Source organism: Mobula birostris, chromosome 23 (genome assembly GCF_030028105.1).
Source record: "Mobula birostris isolate sMobBir1 chromosome 23, sMobBir1.hap1, whole genome shotgun sequence".
In the NCBI taxonomy this organism is placed as follows: domain Eukaryota; kingdom Metazoa; phylum Chordata; class Chondrichthyes; order Myliobatiformes; family Myliobatidae; genus Mobula; species Mobula birostris.
The window spans coordinates 42,084,542-42,108,499 of NC_092392.1; the positions used below are offsets into that span (position 1 = coordinate 42,084,542).

The following is a 23,958-nucleotide window of genomic DNA, read 5'->3' on the forward strand; positions in this document are numbered from 1 at the left end:
GGGCTCTACTTGAAAATATGACTATTTCTATTTGTACATGAGCATAAATGGGGAGAGCCAATCTCCTCTGTACAACAAGCATTCATTTAATCTCAAGTACAAGGCAGAATTTCTTTTAATGTTATTAAAAAAGGCTTTGTTCACCACTGCAAAGAGCAGGAAACATGTTAGGAACCGGCTTTCAAAGAAAGGATTTTGTGAAAATCAGCAGTGTTTAACAATCTTCTTAATTAAGCTAACGATAAGAAGTCTGTAAAATAAACTGCAATGTATTTAAAATATCAAAAAAAAAAACGTGAGCATCTATAATCTGCCACCTGGCAACAATGGTCACTGGATAAAAGAATTGTATGTTTCAGTTTAGTGAAACAGTCATGGTTTGCTATGTCCTCCCTGGGAAGAAATTGATCAGCTTTCAACCTCCTTGCTTATCACCTATAGCAACGGGAGATTTGGTGAAATTTGAGAGCTTTATTGTGCCTCCTTATATATAAGTTTTCACCTAACAGAAGTCTCTTTCTGAACCTACAGTCATCAATAAATCCACTAAAGAATTTAGAAGAAATTTTTGTACTCAAGTTATGAATGGGAATGTGTAGGTTACAGCCTGGGAATTATAAAGCAAATATTATTGTGCATTAATAGAGCTGAGACAAGGAATATTCAGAGAGAAATGGGTATACTGATAGCCCTGGGTGAGGAAAGAGCTTGAGTGGAGTACAAAACATATCATGGGTCTGATTAGGCTGAATAGCTTGTTTATCTGCTGCATCTCCCCTGTAATATCAGAATCAGGTTTAATATCATTGGCATTTGTTGTAAAACCTGTCAGTTTTATGGCAGCAGTACAATGAAATACATGATAAATAAATAGAGAAAAAAAACATTAAGTGTGTGTGTATCTGTGTGTGTATATATATATTTGTTTGTTTGTTTATTTATTTATATAAATAGTTAAGTTAAAATAAGTTGTACAAAAGAACAGAAATAAATAAGGTAGTGAGGTAGTGTTCATGGGTTCAATGTCCATTCAGAAATCAGATGACAGAAGGGAAGAATAGGAATCAATTAATTATGCACATATGTACTGCACTTCATGTTCTCAAACTAATTTCTGTAAAGAAATTTGTGAAATAAAACTGAGAATAAAATACACAACGAGAGTTGCAAAACTTACAACTTAGTGCAATCATGAGCAAGTTGGACCTTTAATCTACTCAGGTTGGCCTCATCAGTGAAAACAGAATGCTGTCTCACTACGTTCACCATATGAAGATAGTGAAGGAATAGCTGTTCACACACTGTAATGATGTGTGTAGTCATTCGTCGGCTCAGCTCTTGGTTTTCCATTTGTGTCAAAGTACCGTCATGAGAATAGAGCTCAAATTCCTTCCAGAGGAACTTTACATCTGATAGAATGATTCCTCCCTATAAATAACAACACCGGATCAAAATTAGTTTAGGCAGAAATAGGACAATTTTCAAAATAGTACTTTACACAATTCAAAAGACTTAGTTTGTTATTCCTTTAAAGTACAGGAATGCAGTCATAGGTGAAAAGGAAGTACAGAAGAGGGCTCAGCACACAGCCTTGAGGCACGCCGGTATTCAGGGTGAGAGTGGAGGAGAAGAGGTTGTCTAACTTAACAAATATATACGGTACTGCATTTAACATAGATACTTCAGTTCATTTCATAATACCATGATGTTGTGGGGTGCATCATATTCTAATTCATATGTAACTTTGTTGGTAAATAAAGATGGTATGTCCTAGTGATGAATAAAAAGGAACTCATCACCCTCTGGGGAGAGAAATAGGGACTGTCAGGAGTTCACACTGGACAAGAATAAGTACAGAGCTATTATTGTGTTTTCTGGTAGATAACATTTTGTGAATTTTGGCAGTTTTCTTCTCACTATTTTTGCTAATTTTTCTAAGTGTGATTTTTGATGCACCTAATAACCACCCTTGCACTAAATCCAGCCATTTTTCCTTTGGTCATAACCCAAGTATTTACAAACGTGTAGATGTTGTCAAAATGGAACACGTAAGGCATTTGAAGAAGTCCTGCATGGTAGGCAACTCCAGACAGTTGAGGCACATGGGATCCACGGCAAGCAGTCCTACATGTTCCAAACTTCGTTTGGTGATAGGAGATAGAGGATGGTGGTGGAAAGTTGCTTTCTTATTGGAAGTCCATGATTAAGTACTGTACTGGAAGAACCAGTGCTGGGATCTTTGTTGTTTATGAAGTAACAAAATGACTTGAAAGGAAGCGTAGATAGCGGAGTCAAGGGATATGGGGAGAAGGCTGGAATATGGTACTGATTGTGGATGATCAGCTATGATCACAGTGAATGACGGTGCTGGCTCGAAGGGCTGAATGGCCTACTCCTGCACCTATTGTCTATTGTAGGGGGAACAATTAATAAATCTGTAGATAACACAAAATCTTGTAGTGCATGAGGAAAGTTGTCTAAGGCTCCAACGGGATTGAGATCAGAAAGATGAACAGAGTAATGGCAAATGGAATTTAATCCTGACAAGTGCAAGGTAATGCATTTAGGCATGTAAGGAGTAGGCCATATGCAGAAAATATTGGAAAGATATTTTTGATATTATTTCAACAGTTTTGAATACAGATTTACAACCTCATCCAATTACTGCTATTTTTGGATTACCAATGATAGACTCAAATTATTTAACCTCTTCAGCACGCCAGATGATTGCATTTCTTACTTTAATGGCTAGAAGTTCCATTTTGCTGAATTGGAAAGAGATTAACCCTCTTACTGTATTTCACTGGTTTTCACAAACTATGTTGTGTTTGAATTTGGAAAAAATTAGAAGTGTGGTTTATGACTCTTCCATTAAATTTGAGGAAACTTGGAGGCCATTCATTCAACATTTTCATATGATGTAATTTGACCATTTCCAGACTTATTTTATTTCTCTGTACTGTTGGTTGAGAGGAATGGAGTCGTCGACACTAAGGTTTTCTTCTCTTCCATTTTTACGTTGTTAGAATTGCCCAAGTCTTTTAGTTTAGTTTAGTTGTCTAATTGTGTTTAGTTTAGTTTTTTTTGGGGTGGGGTTAGTTTTTTTTGGGGTAGGGTTTGTTTTTTTTTCTTTTTTTTTTCTTTTTCATGATTTTTCTTCAGTTTTTTTTTGTCCTGTATTATTCATTGTTATCCTACACGATTGGGAGTTTTGTCAATTTCTACTATTTGGTCTTATAATTACTCATCTTAAGTACAACAATGTATCTCTAACTATTTGTATTATTGTTATTTTATGCTTATATTTTATGAAACTAATAAAAAGATTGAAAAAAAAAGAAAATGATAGGGCAATAAGGAGTAATGAACAGAGGGACCATGGAATTTAAGTCCATAGTCCCCTGCAAATGGCAGAAGCGATAGATGGGAGTTGTAGTTCAGGGCACAGAATATAAAAATTGGGAAATTATTTTGCAACTTTACCAAACATTGTTTAGATTGCACTAAGTATGCAATTCTGGTTGCTACACTACAGGAAGGATGTGATTGCAATGGAGTGCAGAGAAGATTCACCAGAACACTGCCTCTATTGGAGGACTTTAATTATACAGAGAGATTGGTGGATAGTCTCTGCATATTTTCCCTGGAGTGAAGGATTCTGAAGAGGTGCGATGAAGATCTATAACATTGAGGTATAAACAGGGTGTTGGAGCGATTTTTGGGTTTAGGACACGTAGCAAAGTATTGATTTTAGTGACCAACCTTCAGATTCGAATACACATTGAAAATTAAATTTAAAATGCAGCTCAGAATAGTAAACTGCAGATCAGGAAACAGGCACTTAACTAGTTGTCTACATATACACGAATCCAATCCACATCCCATTGCATGGATACGGCAGTAATTAACACTTATTTTGGGTTTGATGGTGGGAAGATCCAGGAATTTGAAACTGTTACATGTAGTTCAAGGAAAACATAGTAAATATGGATTTGTTTGAATAGTCCTGAATTTTTCTTTGATATTTAACACAAAGTGTTGTGTAGTGCTGGGCCAAGCACAGCTTGTTCTGAAAGTGAATAAGTCAGTCCATCTGTCCCTCCCTCCCTCGACTCCAAAGGCCGGCAGTTTATTTGTGATATTTTGTCAAATAAAGAGACTGCTTTATATCTACCAGTGCTTTTCTCCGGTAACTTCATTCACGCAACAACATTTGGTGTCAAGTGTGGGATATCATCTTGCGACCCACCGCGTGGCCAGTGATATTAGTCTAAGTGGGTGAGTTTTTTTTTAAAATTAGCACTCACACTTGGACCTGATCAGGTCGGTGGTGTACAGGATCACTAAATATCGTGAACATGAAGAGCTGAACTGGTATATATAAAGATAATGAGTGCACATGCACGTGTTTATGTAAGAGATAAAACTTTGTGTGTTAATTTGGTGAGATGGAACACCCAGTTGCAAAGGGTGGTTATTGAAGGGAAAGTGCTGTACTTTACCATAATGTCTTTGCAAGTGTGCGTGCACCTTTTTGTAACAGTTACCTGCAAAGGAATGCAGCATGAGTTCAGATACACAGAAGTGGCAGGTTGCAGAGTACATACTCTGTGCTTTTAAGTGTGTACTGTTTAATTTGTATCTGTCATTTATGGTTTACATCGTGTGGGAATTAGTGTTGAGATATTTCAGGGAGAGGTTTTTATCCAGATGTGTTTGCCAGGATGGCACCTATTAAGGTCAGGGATGTGAGGTTGAGAACCTTAAGACCCAAGCCAGCCCTTGATCCTGATTACCACCATTCATAAACCCTTCACTCCTGGGGGAAATCAAGCATTTTGGGTATATCTGCATCTGCAGATTTTCTCCTGTTTGCACTTTGTCAGAGTTGCCCTGACTTAAAGTTGTACGTGGGAATTCAGAATCCTGGCGCAAGTTTGAGGAAATGGTTGAAATTCACCAGATACACTCTAAAGATATACATATGTTGGTAAATGCGAAGTGCCTGAGGAATATGTGGGACAGGATGGCTCAGGGGGTGTGGGATGGTACATGGGCAACTACTGGGAACGCCAGCAATGAAGAGAGATATCGCACTTTTAAAGGGGAAGTGAGGCAGTGACTCGAGGAAGGTGAGGTTAACTGGGGAATGATAATGGTAGTAATTCAAAGAGCTGATAATTCAAGACATGGATTATGCAGAACGTAAGTATCAAGTGTATGAGGAGTACTCGGGGCTGTATAATCCAGGGAGGGATGACCCAGTCTTCCTGAAAATGATGAAGGAAGGCCTGAGCTCAGCCACCAGGAAATTTTAGATTTAGGGATAGCAGTGGGGTCGACCTACTCAGCGATAGTTTCATGGGCCAGTGAGATAGACCAAAGAGAAATCGTAAAGTGGATATAGTGGATGCAGCTGCTGTGACATCACAGAGGGTTTATTTTGTGTGCCGGCAGCTGGGGCACATAGCAAGGAACTGCTGGAGTAGACATAGAAGGGTAAAGGAGATGGTTTATTAAAGCTGTGGCTTCTCAGGCCATGGTTCGAGGCAGTGCTCTGAAAAACGAGGAAAGTGTAAAAATCACTTACTAAAGCAGGCAGAGTAAACAGCAGCACCCTCTCTTTCTAATCTTTCTGACCAGATTATAGAGCTGATGAGGTCAGACAAATGGCCGACAGCAGCCTCTATTGTCAGTATTGGTCATCCACAGATTAGTACCGATAACTGAACTAACCTTGCTCAGGCTCTGAGAGGTAATTTCCATTACCACTGCAGGAGGTGAAACAACGAAGCCAGCCCAAAGTACTCGAAATTGGCTTCGTGCAGCTTCCAGTATATTTCTGGATCTGTCCAAATAATGAGGGTACTATCCTTTGAATTAGACATCCTAAGGGAAGCAGGGGCTGTTATAAATTCAGGAAAGGGAGAAATAACGTGGACAAGACAGGGACAATTAATGTGTGTGACCCGCAAAGCAGCTAGCACGGTCCACAGCGAGACCACAGCTCCAAGCAGGAAGGAGTGACAGGGCGAGATGCGGCAATCATATCAGGAGGTCCAAAGGAGAGACGCTGAGCACAGTCAGGAACTGCTAGAAGTAGTGCAGTTGCCTGAGGTGATTACAGAAAGAGGAGAGGAAGGAGCACAAGTGTATAGAAAGAAACTAAAGCTGCCAATTTAGCAAGATTACATGGAGATGTGAAGAGCCGTGCAAAGCAACAGCAGCATATTGCTGATCAGAGAGCCGGAGGAAAAGGAGATAGTCCTCCCACAGCTGGCTAACCAAGTCATGGTGAGGGTGCTACCTGAGAAGGCAGGGTTTGCTCCCAGATCAATAGGACCACAGATGGTATTTTTAACAAGTGACACTTGTGTCTCTGTGCAGATTCAGCAAGGCAGCCAGTGGAAACACCAGACTCAAGTTAAACTGTACGACTCACCTTCTTGTTGTCCCCTCAGAAAGAATGGGAGATCAAGTCTACTCAATACCCGTGTAATTACAGAGAACCAAAGACATGAACGCCAGCTGGCCACACCAAACCTGACCACAGCTGATGCGAAGGTAGAAGATACCAAGAGCATGATAGAAACCCATGAATAGCATGCTAAGGTGCAATGGTAACTGTACTCTACAATGAAGGCTGGTTGCTGAAGGTCGATGATTAGTTGAATAGCCTGGATAGAAAAGATATTGGGGAAAATATATTGGAGGGGGGGGAATTTGAGTTAAAGCAGAGACATCAGGTTCCACAACTTTGATGGCATGGCAGACTGAGAAAGATTGCACATGACATCTGAAAGGCAGTCACCCTCAGCCTGAATGGGGAGTGAACACAAATGAGCTGGCCCATTTCAGCGGTTGGGCTAGCGATCAGCTGGTCAGTTCAGAAGAGTGTGCCACCAGGAAGCGGTCCTTGCAGTCATTCAAACAGAGACTACCCCTACCCCTTCCTGTACATTGATGAGAGAGCTTGTGAGCCTGATGCATTCACCTTGCTGGTACCCCTGGAAAGAGAGAGTGTTAGCAACCACAGAGTGAAGGAGTGAAGACATGGAATATAATTAAGCTGCAATCAGCCTGCAGGGAAAGAACCAACAGGCATACGAATGAAGCTGCATTTCTAAAGACTGTTCAAGAAATTTGAACAAAAATCTCTCTGCTTAGCATTTTGTCGGTAGCAATTAGGGATGATAGGGTACATGTACACACACTTAAATTAATTTGTGGAGGAACTCCGAGGCAGGGCATTTCTACTGCCGTAGAAATCTTTGGACTATGGGAGGAAACCAGTGCACTCGGGGAAAACCCATGCATTCCACGAGGAGGACATAAAGAGACTTCTTACAAAGCAGTGCTTGTATTGAACACTTAGCTTCAGAAAATCCTATGCTGTAAAAGTGTCGCGCTAACAGCTACGTTACCATGGCACCCATGCTGTATAAAAAGGTAAAGTACCGGAAATCTGAAACATGAATATTATGGGTGGGAAACACACAACTGAATTGACACCTGTAAAGACATTAGGATTCGCATTTCAGGCTCTCAACCTTCTTCAGGGTTGTGATAGGAAGTACTAGCGCAAAGCCTGAACTGAAGCACATTCCACACATTAAATAAAGCATTTTTTAAAAAAATAATTTACCTACCAGTTCTTGCTGGGTTGCTACAGAAACAGTTTTAACCTCTGATTTTGCAGCAATTCTCCTCTGAATCAATTGATAAAGATCAGCGAGGGACGATGGGGCCAACTTCACATTCTCATCAATAGGGGTTACTGGACGCTCCTGATGCAATACTTGATAAAACAAATTCAATAATACATTTAGCCAGTAACCGACATCATTTCATACATTTTCTGTGAAAACTGTATTTGAAACACAAGAATCCTGCCATGAACAGGGTTGAGAGAAACTAGCCATGTCCAAATGGCAGAGCAGACTAAATGGGATGAATGGCCTAACCCGGCTCCTATGTCCTGTGACACGACACTGTACCACTTCTGGTAAATAATGTCCTTTGAACAAAAGTAAATTGGAATGGTTCGAAGATGATTGCATTGCCTTCAGTATACTTAGTCTGTACTTCAGATTATTTTGTTTTTAATATTGTTTCTAAATATTAGCAATCGATTGGGCAGCTTCCTAGTCATTTCACTTTTCAACCTCACCTCAGCCTGCTTTCCACAGCCTACCTGCAGCCTGCTCCATTGTCCACCCTCATGATGCGCCAGCTTCTCACACCCAATGAAAGATGACCCCTCATTGCCAATCCACAGCATATCCCCCTTCTTACTACTAAATTTGCAATTAGAAAGCATAATAGACAAAGAAAACACGATGCACATTTTTAAACTACATTTTCCTCAAAGTTTCTTTACAGTGGAATGCTGGAAACTAATCTTCAATATTGCTAGAATTTCCAGAGCCTTAACATCTTGTTTCTTTTAACTCCATTCACCCTTGTTCTATTATTACACCATGTCTGCTGTGACTGAATTGCTAACACGCTCTTCAAAGTAAAAGTCAAACCTCCAGATAAAAAGCAACACACATCAAAGTTGCTGGTGAACGCAGCAGGCCAGGCAGCATCTCTAGGAAGAGGCACAGTCGACACATTCCTCCACCATCAACTCTGTTCTCAAATGTATCTCCCCCATTTCACGCACATCTGCTGTCACTCCATCCTCCCGCCACCCCACTAGGAATAGGGTTCCCCTGGTCCTCACCTACCACCCCACCAGCCTCCGGGTCCAACATATTATTCTCCGTAACTTCCGCCACCACCAACGGGATCCTACCACTAAGCACATCTTTCCCTCCCCTCCCCTCTGCTTTCCGCAGGGATCGCTCCCTACGCAACTCCCTTATCCATTCGTCCTTCCCATCCCTCCCCACTGATCTCCCTCCTGGCACTTATCCTTGTAAGCCGAACAAGTGCTACACATGCCCTTACACTTTCTCCCTTACCACCATTCAGGGTCCCAGACAGTTCTTCCAGGTGAGGCGACACTTCACCTGTGAGTCGGCTGGGGTGATATACTGCGTCCAGTGCTCCCGATGTGGCCTTCTATGTATTGGCGAGACCCGACGCAGACTGGGAGATCGTTTTGCTGAACACCTACACTCTGTCCGCCAGAGAAAACAGGATCTCCCAGTGGCCACACATTTTAATTCCACATCCCATTCCCATTCTGATATGTCTATCCACGGCCTCCTCTACCGTAAAGATGAAGCCACACTCAGGTTGGAGGAACAACACCTTATATTCCGTCTGGGTAGCCTCCAACCTGATGGCATGAACATTGACTTCTCTAACTTCCGCTAATGCCCCACGTCCCCCTCGTACCCCATCCGTTATTTATTTATATACACACATTCTTTCTCTCTCTCTCCTTTTTCTCCCTCTGTCCCTCTGACTATTCCCCTTGCCCATCCTCTGGGTTTTTTCCCCGCCTCCCCCTTTTCCTTCTACCTGGGCCTCCTGTCCCATGATCCTCTTATATCCCTTTTGCCAATCACCTGTCCAGCTCTTGGCTCCATCCCTCCCCCTCCTGTCTTCTCCTATCATTTTGGATCTCCCCCTCCCCCTTCCACTTTCAAATCTCTTACTAGCTCTTCCTTCAGTTAGTCCTGACGAAGGATCTCGGCCCGAAACGTCAACTGTACCTCTTCCTAGAGATGCTGCCTGGCCTGCTGCATTCACCAGCAACTTTGATGTGTGTTGCTTGAATTTCCAGCAGCTGCAGAATTCCTCCTGTTTGCGTCTCCAGATAAAAATCTGAGCTGACGTAATTCCAAGGGAGTTGTTAAACTGAGACTTTGATTGTTTTTATTGACAAACAAGAAAGATCCCAAGACACTAGTTTGAAGAAAGGCATGCAATTTATTTTCAATGTATTGGCTGACAATTATTTATCAATTAACACATTTATTAAGAGATTCACAAAATTACCTACAGATTCACTTGCAGCAAATTGGTTTTGATGATTCCTACAATGGAACAGTGACTACTTAAGTGATTACAGCAGGGGTTCCCAGCCTTTTTCTTATGTCATGGACCACTACCATTAACTGAGGGGTCCATGGACCCCAAGTTGGGAACCCCTGGATTACAAGATATTTGAATCATGAAGACGTTTGGTAAAGCACTCTGAGCAACCCAGCTTACCTTTAAAAAAATGAAACATACTTTGTGAATAAATATGTTACTATTTCTCCAAGCACTTAAATCTATTCATCAAGTCTTTATAGTAAGGGAAACATGGGCAGAAATCGAAGCTGACAATTCAGCATCCGTTGTAAAGAACAGCAGTACAGTTGCAGATATGCAAATAAGAGAGGGAATATTTACCCAAGAGTTTAGCCCAATAGCTATTCCTCAGCCAATATCACAGCGTTTGCTGTGGTGGGGTCTTGCTTTGGACAAATTGCTGTCATATCTTCAATAATATATTTATGACCAACAATACACAACCACTTCATCGGTCTCAATATGGTTTGGAATGTGATGAAATCATAGAAAGCAATATAATCAATATAGCTGTTTATTTTCTGTCTCTTTCCTCCCATCCCACTTCCCTAAATCACACCAAAAAAGGGAAAATTAAGCGCCTTTCTTCATTATACAGTGGATTCCAGTTAATTAAGCCAATGGTAATCGTTTATACGGGACAACTCTTCAAGAACAAAAACTAATTGAGAAATTAGCTAGGAATCCCTTTATTTATTTGTTGCTTGATTGGAACAGGAGACTGTTGTTGAGGAGTTTCTAACTACAGTCAGTTGCGTGCACTTGTGTGGTCGTTAGACACCACACCACGCTTAGAGTCAACAGTTTTTAAATAGCATCACTTGCGTGTGTTTCTGTTAAAAAAGGTTTGATTTTTGTCACTGATAGTTGGCGAGAAATAAGCAGCAAGACAATTCAGAACTGCTTTACTCTCTGGTTTCAAGCATTCAGACTTGGAGATGCCAGAAATGAAAATTAAATGATTTCATTCCCTCAACAAGTTAGGAATGAATATATGTACAATCATCTTGAATGTTATGATGAAAATGAAGACTTGGAGCATGCAATCATTGAAAGCATTGCATGAATGCAGTCTACTTACACTAGTGTCTGCGCTGACTTTGTTCACTTACAGTCAATCAAAGGAATATGGCAAGGAAGCATGCACTGAAAGAATTCTTCTCTCGATAACTATTAGAAACTAATATACAGTTTTATAGCGCTGCAGTAGTAGGAGTATTCTAATTTATTCTGTATTTTATTTAAATACATAATTTGTTACTCAGTTACAATGGTATTCTGTCTTTTTTACATTTTTTTAAACTATTTCCATGAACCTTTGGCTAATTGGGGCAGCCACTTAATTAGGCCGAAATGTACTGGTCCCAATGCATCCTAATTAACCAGAATCCACTGTACTTCTAAAATCACATTTTAAAATAGTGCATGTTATGGAAATAAATTGGATGTATTTCAACCAGGTGCTTGAAAAAAAATCAATATGCATGGAACACAGCATATTCCCTAGAGGTACCTGGTAAGTCTGTATCTTTAGGTTTGGATGTGAACAGACTTAGAGGTTCAAGTAGATCTTTGTACCGCTGATGCAGGTCCTTAGCTACTGCAGCACTTCGCATCGGAGAATATAGACCATTTCTATTTGGCAGTCCATTGCTTTTATTTTCCACAACGGCTACGCTAAGACCTTTAGTCATCATTGTAGAAAATCACTGTAGAAGGGAAACACAACCAAAGTGCATATTACATATAGCATTAATTCTACAACTTACATTTGTTTTAAATTGCTATTTGTTAAAATAATTTTGCATCATCAAGAAAACAGCCAAAGCGTCAAAGTACACTAATGGGAGTCACAAGAGACTACAGATGCTGGAAATCTGAAGCAACACTTAGAAAAGCTGGAGAAACTCAGCGGATCAGGTAGCGCCTTTGAAGAAAAATGAACAGTCGACATTTCGGGCCAAGACCCTTCATCAAGACTAAGGCACATCAAGGCAAGCTAATTGAATTGTTGGTTGTTAAATCATTCTTCTTCAAGTCCATCTCCCCACCCCCAGCTTGGCTTCCCCGCTTTAACAAGAACAGAAAATAAACAAATTTATAACCCTTCAAGCAATATGCAGATTAAAATCACTAGATGTGCTTATTCAAATTGCAGGAACAAGCATTTAGGAAATCATTTACTCTGGAAAGTCTTAAAGCTTTGCAAAATAAGCAAAACAAAAAAAATTAAAAAGCACCTTTTATGCATGCTTTGAAAGGAAGAATAAAGCTACCTCTGTGCGAATCCCTGCAATATCTGGTGACCCTGTGATCTCTGACTTGAATTTTTCCCAATCCTTGTATTTACTCCATTTCTGGCAATATTTTACATATTTTCCCTTTGATTTATATCTTTGCTTGATAGCCATTGCTGGACACTTTCCTGTTGGATTTTTTCCCTTTAAAAGGGATAGATGACAGCTGTAAACAGTGCACACATTGAGTACTCCTTATCCAACATGCTTGGGGCTGGAAGTGTTTCAGATTCAGATTTTTAAATAAATAATGAGATAGCTTGCAATCGCCATCATTTCTGACTCAGAATTTATGTGCTACTGGTAAGCAGTTTTTGTCTTACACTTGTTCATCACACATTATTAGATTAGATTAGGCACTCGGTCCTCGTTTATTGTCATTTAGCAATGCATGCATTAAGAAATGATACAATGTTCCTCCAGTATGATATCACAGAAACACAGGACAGACCAAGCCTAAAACTGACAAAAACCACATAATTACAACGTATAGTTACAACAGTGCAAAGCAATACCGTAATTTGATAAAGAGTAGACCATGGGCACAGTAAAAAAAAAGTCTCAAAGTTCCGATAGCCCATCATCTCATGCAGACGGTAGACGGGAGAAACTCTCCCTGCCATGAAACTCCAGCGCTACAAACTTGCCGATGCAGCACCCTGGAAGCACCCAACCGCAGCTGACTCTGAGTCCATCCGAAAACTTCGAGCCTCCGACACCAAATACCATCTCTGCTGAGTGCTTTGACCCTGCCCTGGCCGCCAAGAAACAAGCAAAGCTAGGGTCTCGGAGCCTCCCCTCCGGAGATTCCGGATCACACAGCAGCAGCGAAACAGGCATTTCAGAAGTTTCACCAGATGTTCCTCTGTGCTCTCACATCTGCCTCTATCAAATCAGGATTGTGCACGGTACCCTACTTGACAGATAACAGATATTCATCACCGGAGTGGCCGCTGCGCGCTGCGTCGCGCCGCCATTTTCTCTCCTTATGTACTTAACATTATGTACTTAACAGTGAAAATTATTACATACCATTAATATAATGAAAATATAATGTGTACGGGGTAACAAAAACAGCACTGCAGCATCGGCCAATACCTAAACAACAGCAAGCTTTCAGTCCCACCTATGATGTCTGGTTTTGATTAAAAGATTATGGTACACTGTATTTGTATTTTACTTTCTTTAGGTTTAATGTAAGGTAAAAAAAAACAATCAGCATTGTACACTTGTTCTGGTGCTAGATCAGCTCCGATCTTCGCAAACTCATCAATGAATTTCTCTGCAGCTTTGTGATCAGCAAACATTTTATCTTTAAAATGTTTTAAATCTTTAAACATATTATGCAGTGCCTCTTCTTAGATTTCTGCAACCAGCCTGCTGAATATGACAATTACATCCAACTTTCAGTTCATTGTGAGAGATGTTTGCTTGCTTCAAAGTTCAAAGTAAATTTATTATCAAAGTACATATATGTCACCATACATAATCCTGAAATTCATTCTCTTGCAGGCATTCTCAATAAATCAAGTAACCATAACAGAATCAATGAAAGACCACACCAATGGAATGGACAGCCAGTGTGCAAAAAACAACAAACTGTGCAAATACAAAAAGAAAGAAAAAAAAATTAATAATAAATAAATAAATGATATGGGGACACGAGATGAAGAACCCTTGAAAGTGAGCCCATAGGTTGTGGGAACAGTTCAGAGATGGGGCAAATAAAGTTGGGTGAAGTTATCCTGTTCAAGAGCCTGATGGTTGAGGGGTAATAATTATTCCTGTACCTGGTGGTGTGATGCTCCTATACCTTCTTCCTAATGGCAGCAGCAAGAAGAGAGCATTACCTGGGTGGTGGGGGCCCCTGCTACAACATTTTGTGTAGTTGTGCTCAACGGAGAAGAGGGTGCTACCCATGATGGACTGGGCTGTACTCGTTTCTTTTTGTAGGCTTTTCTGTCCAAGAACATTCTGTTCTATACCAGGCTGTGATGCAGCCAGTCAATATACTCTCCACCACACATCTACAGAAGGTTGTCAAAGTTTTACAAATCATGCCAAGTCTTTGCAAACTTCTAAGGAATAGGAAGAAATAGGAATAGGAAGGCATGTAATAAGGGCAAACTTCTAAGGAATAGGAAGAAATAAGAAATAGGAAGGCATGTAATAAGGGCAATGTAGCTATGGGGCTTTCAATATGCAGGTAGATTGGGGAAAGCAGGTTGCTGCTGGATCCCAAGAGGGGGAATTTATAAAATGCCTACGAGATGGCTTTTTAGAGTAGCTTGTGGTTGAGCCTACTAGGCAAAAGGCAATTCTGGATTGGGTGTTGTGTAATGAAGCAGATTCGATTAATAAGCTTAAGGTAAAGGAACACTTAGGAGAGAGTGATCATAATATGATAGCATTCATCTTATGGTCTGAGAGGGAGAAGATAAAGTCAGATCTATGGGTATTACAGTAGAGTAAAGGGAATTACAGAGGTACAAGAGAGGGGATGGCCAAAATTGATTGGAAGGGACACAAGCAGAGAGGACAACACAACAGCAGTGGCTGGAGTTTCTGGAGGCAATTCAGAAGGTGCAGGATAGATACATCCCAAAGATGAAGAAACATTCTAAAGAGGCCATGGCTAAGAAGGGAAGTCAAAGTCAGCAGAAAAGCAAAAGAGAGGGCATATAATACACTCAGACCCCGCTTAACGCTAAGGATGTACTCCTTGGAGATGGGGCATTATGCAAGTAATATGATATATTATTTTACGTATAACACAGTAATTTGTGGAGTAACAAACACACAAATAGGCCTAACCTGTACATCAGTGGGGCAGCAACACATGGCAGAAGCAGCAGAGGGAAGCAGGAGGTGGTTACATCTTAGAGGAGAGACCAGGCTGTGGGTCCTCCTCTAAATTTAGTTTCTTCTCCAAGTAGACGTCGAGACTTGACTGCCTTTTCTTAAGTTTCCTCTAATGAAGCAGTTCTCAGTAGCAGGAAATCATGTCAAGAACTCCTCACTTTGTCTTATTGCTTTGCTCCCAGTCAGGATCATTATCAATAAACTGATCCATGATTTGTGTGAACATGGTGATGGTAGTGCTGAGGAATTTTGTGGTGAGGTTTCTTGCTAGTGTTTCCTCTTCTCCATCCGTGTCCTCAGATTCACCCAGGATGCATTGCTCTGCCAGTTTTCAAAGTTTTTTGTTATTAAGGCTCTCACCATGAGAATGCAGTAACTCTTCAACATCGCCATCAACATCCTCACAGGATATCACTTGCAGTGTCACATTTGTCATGCTTTTCCTGGACATCTTAGACATATTACCCTCACTGGAAGTTGAAGGCCATTTTGCAGACATTATGAGTGAAAAAATGGAATAAATTGGTGAAGGAGCAAGAATGTTGCACACTCTGGGGAGGCAGAGCATGTGATTGGCTGTGAGTGGCTCAGAGTGTATGTGAAGCACTCTCATTGGCTGACTGAATGTTTACTGTAACCGTCTTGAGAAGTTTTATGTGTTGCTTAGAATGAATTTTTGTCATTTTTAAAAATTTCAATCATGAGTTGAATAACCACATTGCAACAAATCAGCGTTATGTGGGGTAGCTTTTTGTGGGGTGTGAGTGTATTGCAAAATTAGTGGGAAGCTTGAGGATTGCAAAGCTTTTAAAAATCAACAGAAGCTAAAAAAAACACAAGGACAGAAAATATGAAATATGAAGGTAAGCCAGCCAAAAATGTCAAAGGGGATACCAAAAGGTGAGGGAGGATATCAGACTACTGGAAAATGACACTGGAGAGGTAGTAACAGGGAACAAAGAAATGGTGGATGAGCTTACTGAGTATTTTGCACCAGTCTTCACTGTGAAAGGCTGTAGCAACAGTAGCAGTGTGCCAGAAGTTAAAGTGTGTCCGGGGAAAATGTCAGAATCAGAATCAGGTTTAATATCACCGTCAAAAATGGCAAAATTTGTTAACTTAGTGGCAGCAGTACAATGCAATATATACTACATATAGAAAAAATAAATGAATTACAGTAAGTATATACATGTATATTAAATAAATTAAAAATAGTAGTGCAAGAACAGAAATTTTTTTTGAAAAAGTGATGTTGTGTTCAGGGGTTCAATGCCCATTGAAATCAGATTTCAAAGGGGAAGGAGCTGAATCACTGAGTGTCTGCCTCTTTAGGCTTCTGTACCTCCTTCCTGACGGTAACAATGAGAACAGGACATTATCTCAGCTGATGGGGATCCTTAATAATGGACGCCGTCTTCACTCCTTGAAGGTTTCTTGGATACTACAGAGACTAGTACCCACGGTGGAGGTGACTAATTTTACAACTTTCTGCTATTTGCTTTGATCCTGTGCAGTAGCCCCCCATCCCCAACACACACACACACACACAACAGACAGTGAGAATGCTCTCCACGGGACATCTGTACAAGTTTTCAAGTGTGTTTGGTGACAAACCAAATCTCCATAAATTCCTAATGAAATGTAGCCGAAGTCTTGCCTTCCTTATACCTCCATTGATATGTTGGGACCAGGTTAGGTCCTCAGAGATATTGACACCCAGGAACTTGAAATTGCTCTCTCCACTTGTGATCCCTCTATGAGAATTGGTTTATCCTTTCTGAAGTCCACAATCAGTTCTTTGTGTGTTAGTATAGTTGCAATGACTAAGGAGAAGATGTTTGAGAATTTGAAAGGTCTGAAGGTAGATAAGTCACCTGGACAAGTTGGACAACATCTCAGGGTTCTGAAAGAGGTACCTGAAGAGATTGTGAAGGCATTAGTAATTATCTTTCAAGAATTACTCAATTTTAGAATGCTTGCAGAGGACTGGAAAATTGCAAATGTCACTCCACTCTTTAAGAAGGGATGGAGACAGAACAAAGGAAATTATAGGCCAGTTAGCCTGATTTACGTGACTGGGAAGACATTGGAATCTATTATTAAGGGAGTGTTTTCAGGATGCTTGGAGATGCATATTTAAATAGGCCAAAGTCAGCATATTTTCCTTAAAGGGGAATCTTGCCTGACAAATCTGTTGTAATTTTTTGGGGAAATAGAAAACAGGATAGTCAGTGGAGAGCCAATGAATGCTATATACCTGGATTTGGAAAAGGCCTTTGACAACAGTCCATGGCATTACAGGAGAGATACTAGCATGGAGAGTAGATTGGCTGATTGGTAGGAGACAAAGTGTCAGAATAAAAGGGGCCTATTCCGTTTGGCCGCTAGAGACTAATGCCGTTCCACCTGCGTAGGTATTGGCCGTTTCCTTTTACATTACATGGCAACGATCTGGATGACAAAATAGATGACCTTGTGGACAAGTTTGCAAACAATACAAAGATAGGTGGAGGGCGGGTAGTATTGAGGAAACAGGGAGTCTGCAGAAGGATTTAGACAGATTGGGAGAATATGCAATGAAGCGGCAGACGAAATATAATGCAGGGGAAATGTTTGGTTATGCATTTTGGTAGAAGGAATAGAGGCGTATACGTGATTTCCTACCAGCCTCTTTCACTTTTTTTTATACTATCACCCCTCCACACTCTCAGTGCTGGCACAGAATCTCCACCACCCTATTGCCTTGGCAGATGTTGCTTGGCTTAAGTAGTTCTGCCAGAAGTTTGTTTTATTTTTCTTGGCTCCAAGTTTCAGCATCTGCAGTCGCTTAAAACACTTTCAGTTGAGAGTGCAGCGACGTGAAATAATGCTTAAAGGCTTTATTATCGATACTGACTACTCAAAAGTAAAACCACCAGCTCTACAATAAAAACCAGACCTGCGGCAATTAAACGAGAATTGTTGGCTTTTATATCAAAACAACAAACCTTCCTAATCCCCTGCACAAGTAACGCAAGAGAACGGCTGAGCTTCCAGTTTGCTGTCCAGGCACCGAACAAACCCAAATCAGGTCGTTAGGGAAAATCTTAAACTGTGTCGAGTTCAGCCACATCCCCAGCTCGTCCTCATCCCATCAGCGCACTTTTTCCACCTTCTCACGCTGATCCCCGGGCTCATCTTCCTCCGCACCAAATTGTCCGCGGTATGGCGGAAGGATCCCAATGAGCCGACAAGCCGGGTTGCTAGGAGACGGCGGTACACGGAATTCGGCTATGGAGCCATCCGGCCAGCAGCGTTAGTAACGCCAGGCCTAGCCTGAGTGCCGCTCACTGTCAGCATTCCCCACAACCATCGCTCTCGCCTAAGGATAACTCCCCACCGTCCCCCTTCGCCGTGACGGAACCGGATTCTGGAGCGTCTAGTAATAGAATCGCAGAGCGGAGAAAGAGCTCTTTCGGCTCACCTCCCCCATGCCTGACGCCTATTTTGGCAAATCCTGCATTAGACTGGTATACCTGTACTCCTTTCCTGTCCAAGTACTTGCTAACCTAAGCTCCCCGTGGAGCATAGGGTATTGATGACCTCCCGTCTTCATCATCCTTTTTAGTCATTGGTATGGTTGGAGTTTATCAACGCTTCTGCAATCCATTGCATCCACTGTACAGGGGATATGCCTATATAACTCCTGTTCAGGTACCCGTCCAAATATCTTTAAACATTCTAATTATATCTGCTTTTACCAGCTCCTCTGGTATCTTGTGCCAAATAACCACTTCCTGAGTGAAAACATAATCCTTCGATCTTATTTAAATTTCTCTCCCTACACTAAGCATAGCTTTCATCTGAGAAGAGTAAAGTTTAAGGGAGATGTGCTGTGCAAGTTTTTTCATTAACACAGAGATCAGAAGGTGTCTTGAACACTTCCAAGGGCAGTGGTAAAAGTGCAGTGGTGATTAAGAGGTAGACAAACACCAATAAACAGGGAATTGAGGGGTATGGTTCACATGCAAGCTGGTGGGACGTTTCATTTGATGTCATAGTTGACACAATCCTATTCCTGTGTTGGCCTGTTCAGCGTTTCATGTTCTGTGCCCTATAGTTCCAATGTGATCCCACTGCCTTTCACATCTTTACCTTTCCCTCCCAGACACAACCCTCTCTCCATACATACCAACCTCTTTGGTCTATTTATCCCCCAGGAACCATGGGAGACATAACCCCTATTCCTTCAGCTCCTCCCTCACCACCAGTCAGGAACGTCCTTCCAAGTGAGGCAGGAAGTTCATCTGCACCTCTTCAATTTTACTCTACTGTATTTAGAGCTTGCGATGTGGCCTCTTCTACATTGCAGAAACCAAGTGTAGAGTGAGTAAATGTTTGGAGGAGCACCTGCATTCTGTCAGCAACAGCCATCTCAAGCTTCCAACTGTGTGTCATTTTAACTCTCATCAGTCCTCCTACATTGACCTCTGTGCACAACCAAACACATATTCAGAATCAGGTTTATTATCACCGGCATGTCACGTGAAATTTGTTAACAGCAGTAGTTCAATGCAGTACATAATCTAGCAGAGAGAAAAAAATAATAAGATAAAACATAATAGTAATAAACAAGTAAACCAATTACCTATATTGAATAGATCAAAAAAAACATACAAAAACAGAAATACTGTATATTACAAAAAAGGGAGGTAGTGTCCAAAGATTCAATGTCCATTTAGGAATTGGATGGCCGAGGGGAAGAAGCTGTTCCTGAATCGCTGAGTGTGTGCCTTCAGGCTTCTGTACCTCCTACCTGATGGTAACAGTGAGAAAAAGGCATGCCCTGGGGGCCGGAGGTCCTTCATAATGGACGCTGCCTTTCTGAGACACCGCTCGCTAAAGATGTCCTGGGTACTTTGTAGGTAAGTGCCCAAGATGGAGCTGACTAGATTTACAACCCTCTGCAGCTTCTTTCAGTCCTGTGCAGTAGCCCCTCCATACCAGACAGTGATGCAGCCTGTCAGAATGCTCTCCACGGTACATCTATAGAAGTTTTTGAATGTATTTGTTGACATGCCAAATCTCTTCAAACTCCTAATAAAATATAGCCACTGTCTTGCCTTCTTTATAACTACATCGTTATGTTGGGACCAGGTTAGATCCTCAGAGATCTTGACACCCAGGAACTTGAAGCTGCTCACTCTCTCCACTTCTAATCCCTCTATGAGGATTGGTATGTAAATATTAGAGCAATACCCCTATTACACTTCAGTAGCTTATAACCCAATGATATTGGCACTGCTTTCTAATTTCAGGTCATTTGAACCCTCAGTGTCATTCTCCCATACACACTCGCCTCACCTGTGTTTTCCTTTTAACTTCCACCCATTCCCCACCTGATTCCATTTACCTTTCATTCCCTCCTATCAATTACCAACTCCACCCCTCCCTGGGCCACTATTTACTGGCAACCTTTCCTCTTCCTTCTCAGTTGTGATGCAGGGTCTTGACTCAATTCACCATTTTTTCCTCTGCAGATTCTTGAACATAAGGGGATAACTACACTCATTCAAGGACTCTTGTTAATTGGCTTCTAAGCTCTTCCAGTTTTCTGCTTTTTGTTCCCTCTTCTGCTATATTTTCCTGCCCTGGGAAAAGCACTGTCCTGCCGCTAAACATATCTTTACCTCTCACCCCCACCGCTCTGCTTTTTGCACATATCACTCCCTCCATGATTTCCTTGTCCATTCATCCCTCCCCACTAATCTCCCTCCCTGCAAGTGGTCAAAGTGCTACACCTGTCCATTCACCTCCATTCAGGGCCCAGTCCTGCCAGGTGAGGTAACACTTCACCTGCGAATCTGCTGGGGTCATCTACTGTGTCTGGTGCCCTTGATACGGCCTAGTCTTCATTAGTGAGACCCATCGTAAATTGGGGGACCTCTTCGTCGAGCAGCTCTGCGTCAAATTCCAGAAGTAGACATCCCAGTGACCAAACTTTTTAATTCCAGTTTCCATTCCCATTCCAACATGTTAGCCCATGGCATCTTCTTGTGCCATGATGAAGCAACCCTGTCACCTGGAACGTACCAGCCATCTCCTTCCCACCCTCCCCCAACCTTCTTTATAGGGCCCCTGCCCCCTCCCGCTTCAGTCCTGATGAAGGGTTCTAGCCCGAGATGTTGACTGATTGTTTCCACGGATGCTGCCTGACCTGCTGAGTTCCTCCAGCGTGTTCTGAGTGTTACCTTACATTCTGTCTGGGTAGCCTCTAACCTGAAGGCATCAATATAGATTTCTCCTTCTGGTTAAAAAACAATTCCCTCCCCCTCCATTCCCCACTCTAGCCTCTCACCTGCTTATCTCCCCCACCAAGGGTCTCAGCCCAAAATGTCAACTGTACTCTTTTCCATAGATGCTGCTTGGCCTGCTGAGTTCCAACAGCATTTTGTGTGTGTTACCTACCCCAAGTGTACCCTCGTCCTTCCCCTTCTCCTATGGTCCACTCTCCTCTCCTATCAGATTCCTTCCTCTTCCAGCCCTTTACCATTCCCACCCACCTGACTTTAAATATCACCTTCCAGCTCGCCTCCTTCCCCTCTCCCCTCTTTTTATTCTGGTGTCTTCCCCCTTCCTTTCCAGTCCCCAAGAAGTGTTTCAGCCTGAACCATCAACTATTAATTTCCATAGGTGCTGCCTGACCTGCTGAGTTCCTCCAGCACTTTATGGAAATTGCTTTGGACTTCATTAAATCATGTGTGGACTTCATTAAACAAAGACTTACTGTACATTCCCAAATCAAAAGCCATGGATGAACCAGGTGTTACGTCGTCTGCTGAATGCTAGGTCTGTGGCATTCCAGTCTGGCGACCCAGGTCTGTACCAGAAAACCAGCTATGATTTGTGGAGGGCTATTTCAAGGGTGAAGAGACAATTTGGAATGAGGTTGGAGGTGATATTGGATGTACAACAACTCTGGCAGGGTTTGCAAGACATTACTTCCTACAAAGTAAAACCCAATAGCGTGAATGGCAGTGATGCTTCACTACCAGATGAACTCAACGCCTTCTATGCCCGCTTTGAAAGGGAGAACATAACTACAGCTATGAAGATCCCTGCTGCACTTGATGACCCTGTAATCTCTGTCTCAGAGGCCGATGTTAGGCTGTCTTTAAAGAGAGTGAACCCTCGCAAGCTGGAAGGTCCCGATGGAGTACCTGGTAAGGCTCTGAAAACTTGTACCAACCAACTGGTGGGAGTATTCAAGGACATTTTCAACCTCTCACTGCCACAGTTGGAAATTTCCACTTGCTTCAAAAAGGAAACAATTGTACCAGTGCCTAAGAAGAATAATGTGAGCTGCCTTAATGACTATCGCCTGGTAGCACTCACATTGACAGTGATGAAATGCTTTGAGAGGTTGGTCATGACGAGACTGAACTCTTGCCTCAGCAAGGACCTAGACCCATTGTAATTTGCCTATCGTTACATTAGGTCAATGGCAGATGCAATCTCAATGGCTCTTCACGTGGCCATAGACTACCTGGACGATGCAAACACCAATGTCAGGATGCTGTTCATCGACTATAGCTCAGAATTCAATAGCATCATTCCCACGTTCCTGATTGAGAAGTTACAGAACCTGGGCCTCTGTACCTCACACTGCAATTGGATCCTTGACTTCCTAACCGGAAGACCACAATTTGTGCAGATTGGTGATAATATCTCCTCTTCACTGACAATCAACACTGGTGCACCTCAGGGGTGTGTGCTTAGTCCACTACTCTACGCACTCTATACCCACAACTGTGGCATAGCTCAAATACCATCTATAAATTTGCTGATTATACAACCATTGTTGATAGAATCTCAGATGGAGATGAGAGGGCTGAAAGAAGCGAGATATGCCAACTAGTGGAGTGGTGTAGCAGCAACAACCTTGCACTCAACATCAGTAAGACAAAAGAGCCGATTGTGGACTTCCGGAAGGGTAAGATGAAGGAACACATACAAATCCTCACAGAGGGATCAGGAGTGGACAGAGTGATCAGTTTCAAGTTCCTGGGTGTCAAGAACTCTGAGGGCATAACCTGGTCCCAACAAATCGATGCAGTTATAAAGAAGGCAAGACAGTGGCTATATTTTATTAGGAGTTTGAAGAGATTTGGCATGTCAACAAATACGCTCAGAAACTTCTATAGATGTACCGTGGAGGGCATTCTGACAGGCTGCATCGCTGTCTGGTATTGTGGGGGGGGGGTGCTAGTGTACAGGACCAACAGAACTGCAGAGGGTTGTAAATTCAGTCGGCTCCATCTAGGGTACTAGCATACAAATACCCAGGACATCTTCAGGGAGTGGCATCTCAGAAAGGCAGCGTCCATTATTAAGGACCCCCAGCACCCAGGGCATGCCCTTTTCTCTGTTACCATCAGGTAGGAGGTACAGAAGCCTGAAGGCACACACTCAGTGATTCAGGAACAGCTTCTTCCCCTCTGCCATCCGATTCCTGAATGGACATTGAACCTGTGAACACCACTTCACTTTTTTTTAATATATATTATTTCTGTCTTTTGCACGATTTTTTATCTATTCAATATACATATTGTAATTGATTTATTTATTTTCCCTCTTTTTCTATATTATGTATGCTGCTGCTAAGTTAACAAATTTCATGACACATGCTGGTGATAATAAACCTGGTTCTGATTTCCAGCATCTGCAGAAGAACTTGTGTTTACTACTTTATCAATGCTTCTCATTGTTTTTTTATAAACTTCACTGG

The 23,958-nt window shown here is 41.8% G+C and overlaps 1 protein-coding gene across 1 annotated transcript in view; it reads right to left on the minus strand.

The window, feature by feature from the left end:
* LOC140187003 (coiled-coil domain-containing protein 87-like) overlaps positions 1-15,196 on the minus strand; it is a 47,658-nt gene extending 32,462 nt beyond the window's left edge. Inside the window, exons 1-4 of the mRNA XM_072241864.1 lie at positions 15,144-15,196; positions 11,546-11,741; positions 7,650-7,798; positions 1,178-1,428 (exon numbers count right to left, since the gene is read on the minus strand). Of these exons, the coding sequence (XP_072097965.1) occupies positions 1,178-1,428; positions 7,650-7,798; positions 11,546-11,729 (584 nt within the window). The 5' untranslated portion in view covers positions 11,730-11,741; positions 15,144-15,196. The remainder of the gene's footprint in view (positions 1-1,177; positions 1,429-7,649; positions 7,799-11,545; positions 11,742-15,143) is intronic.
* Positions 15,197-23,958: the final 8,762 nt, after the last annotated feature.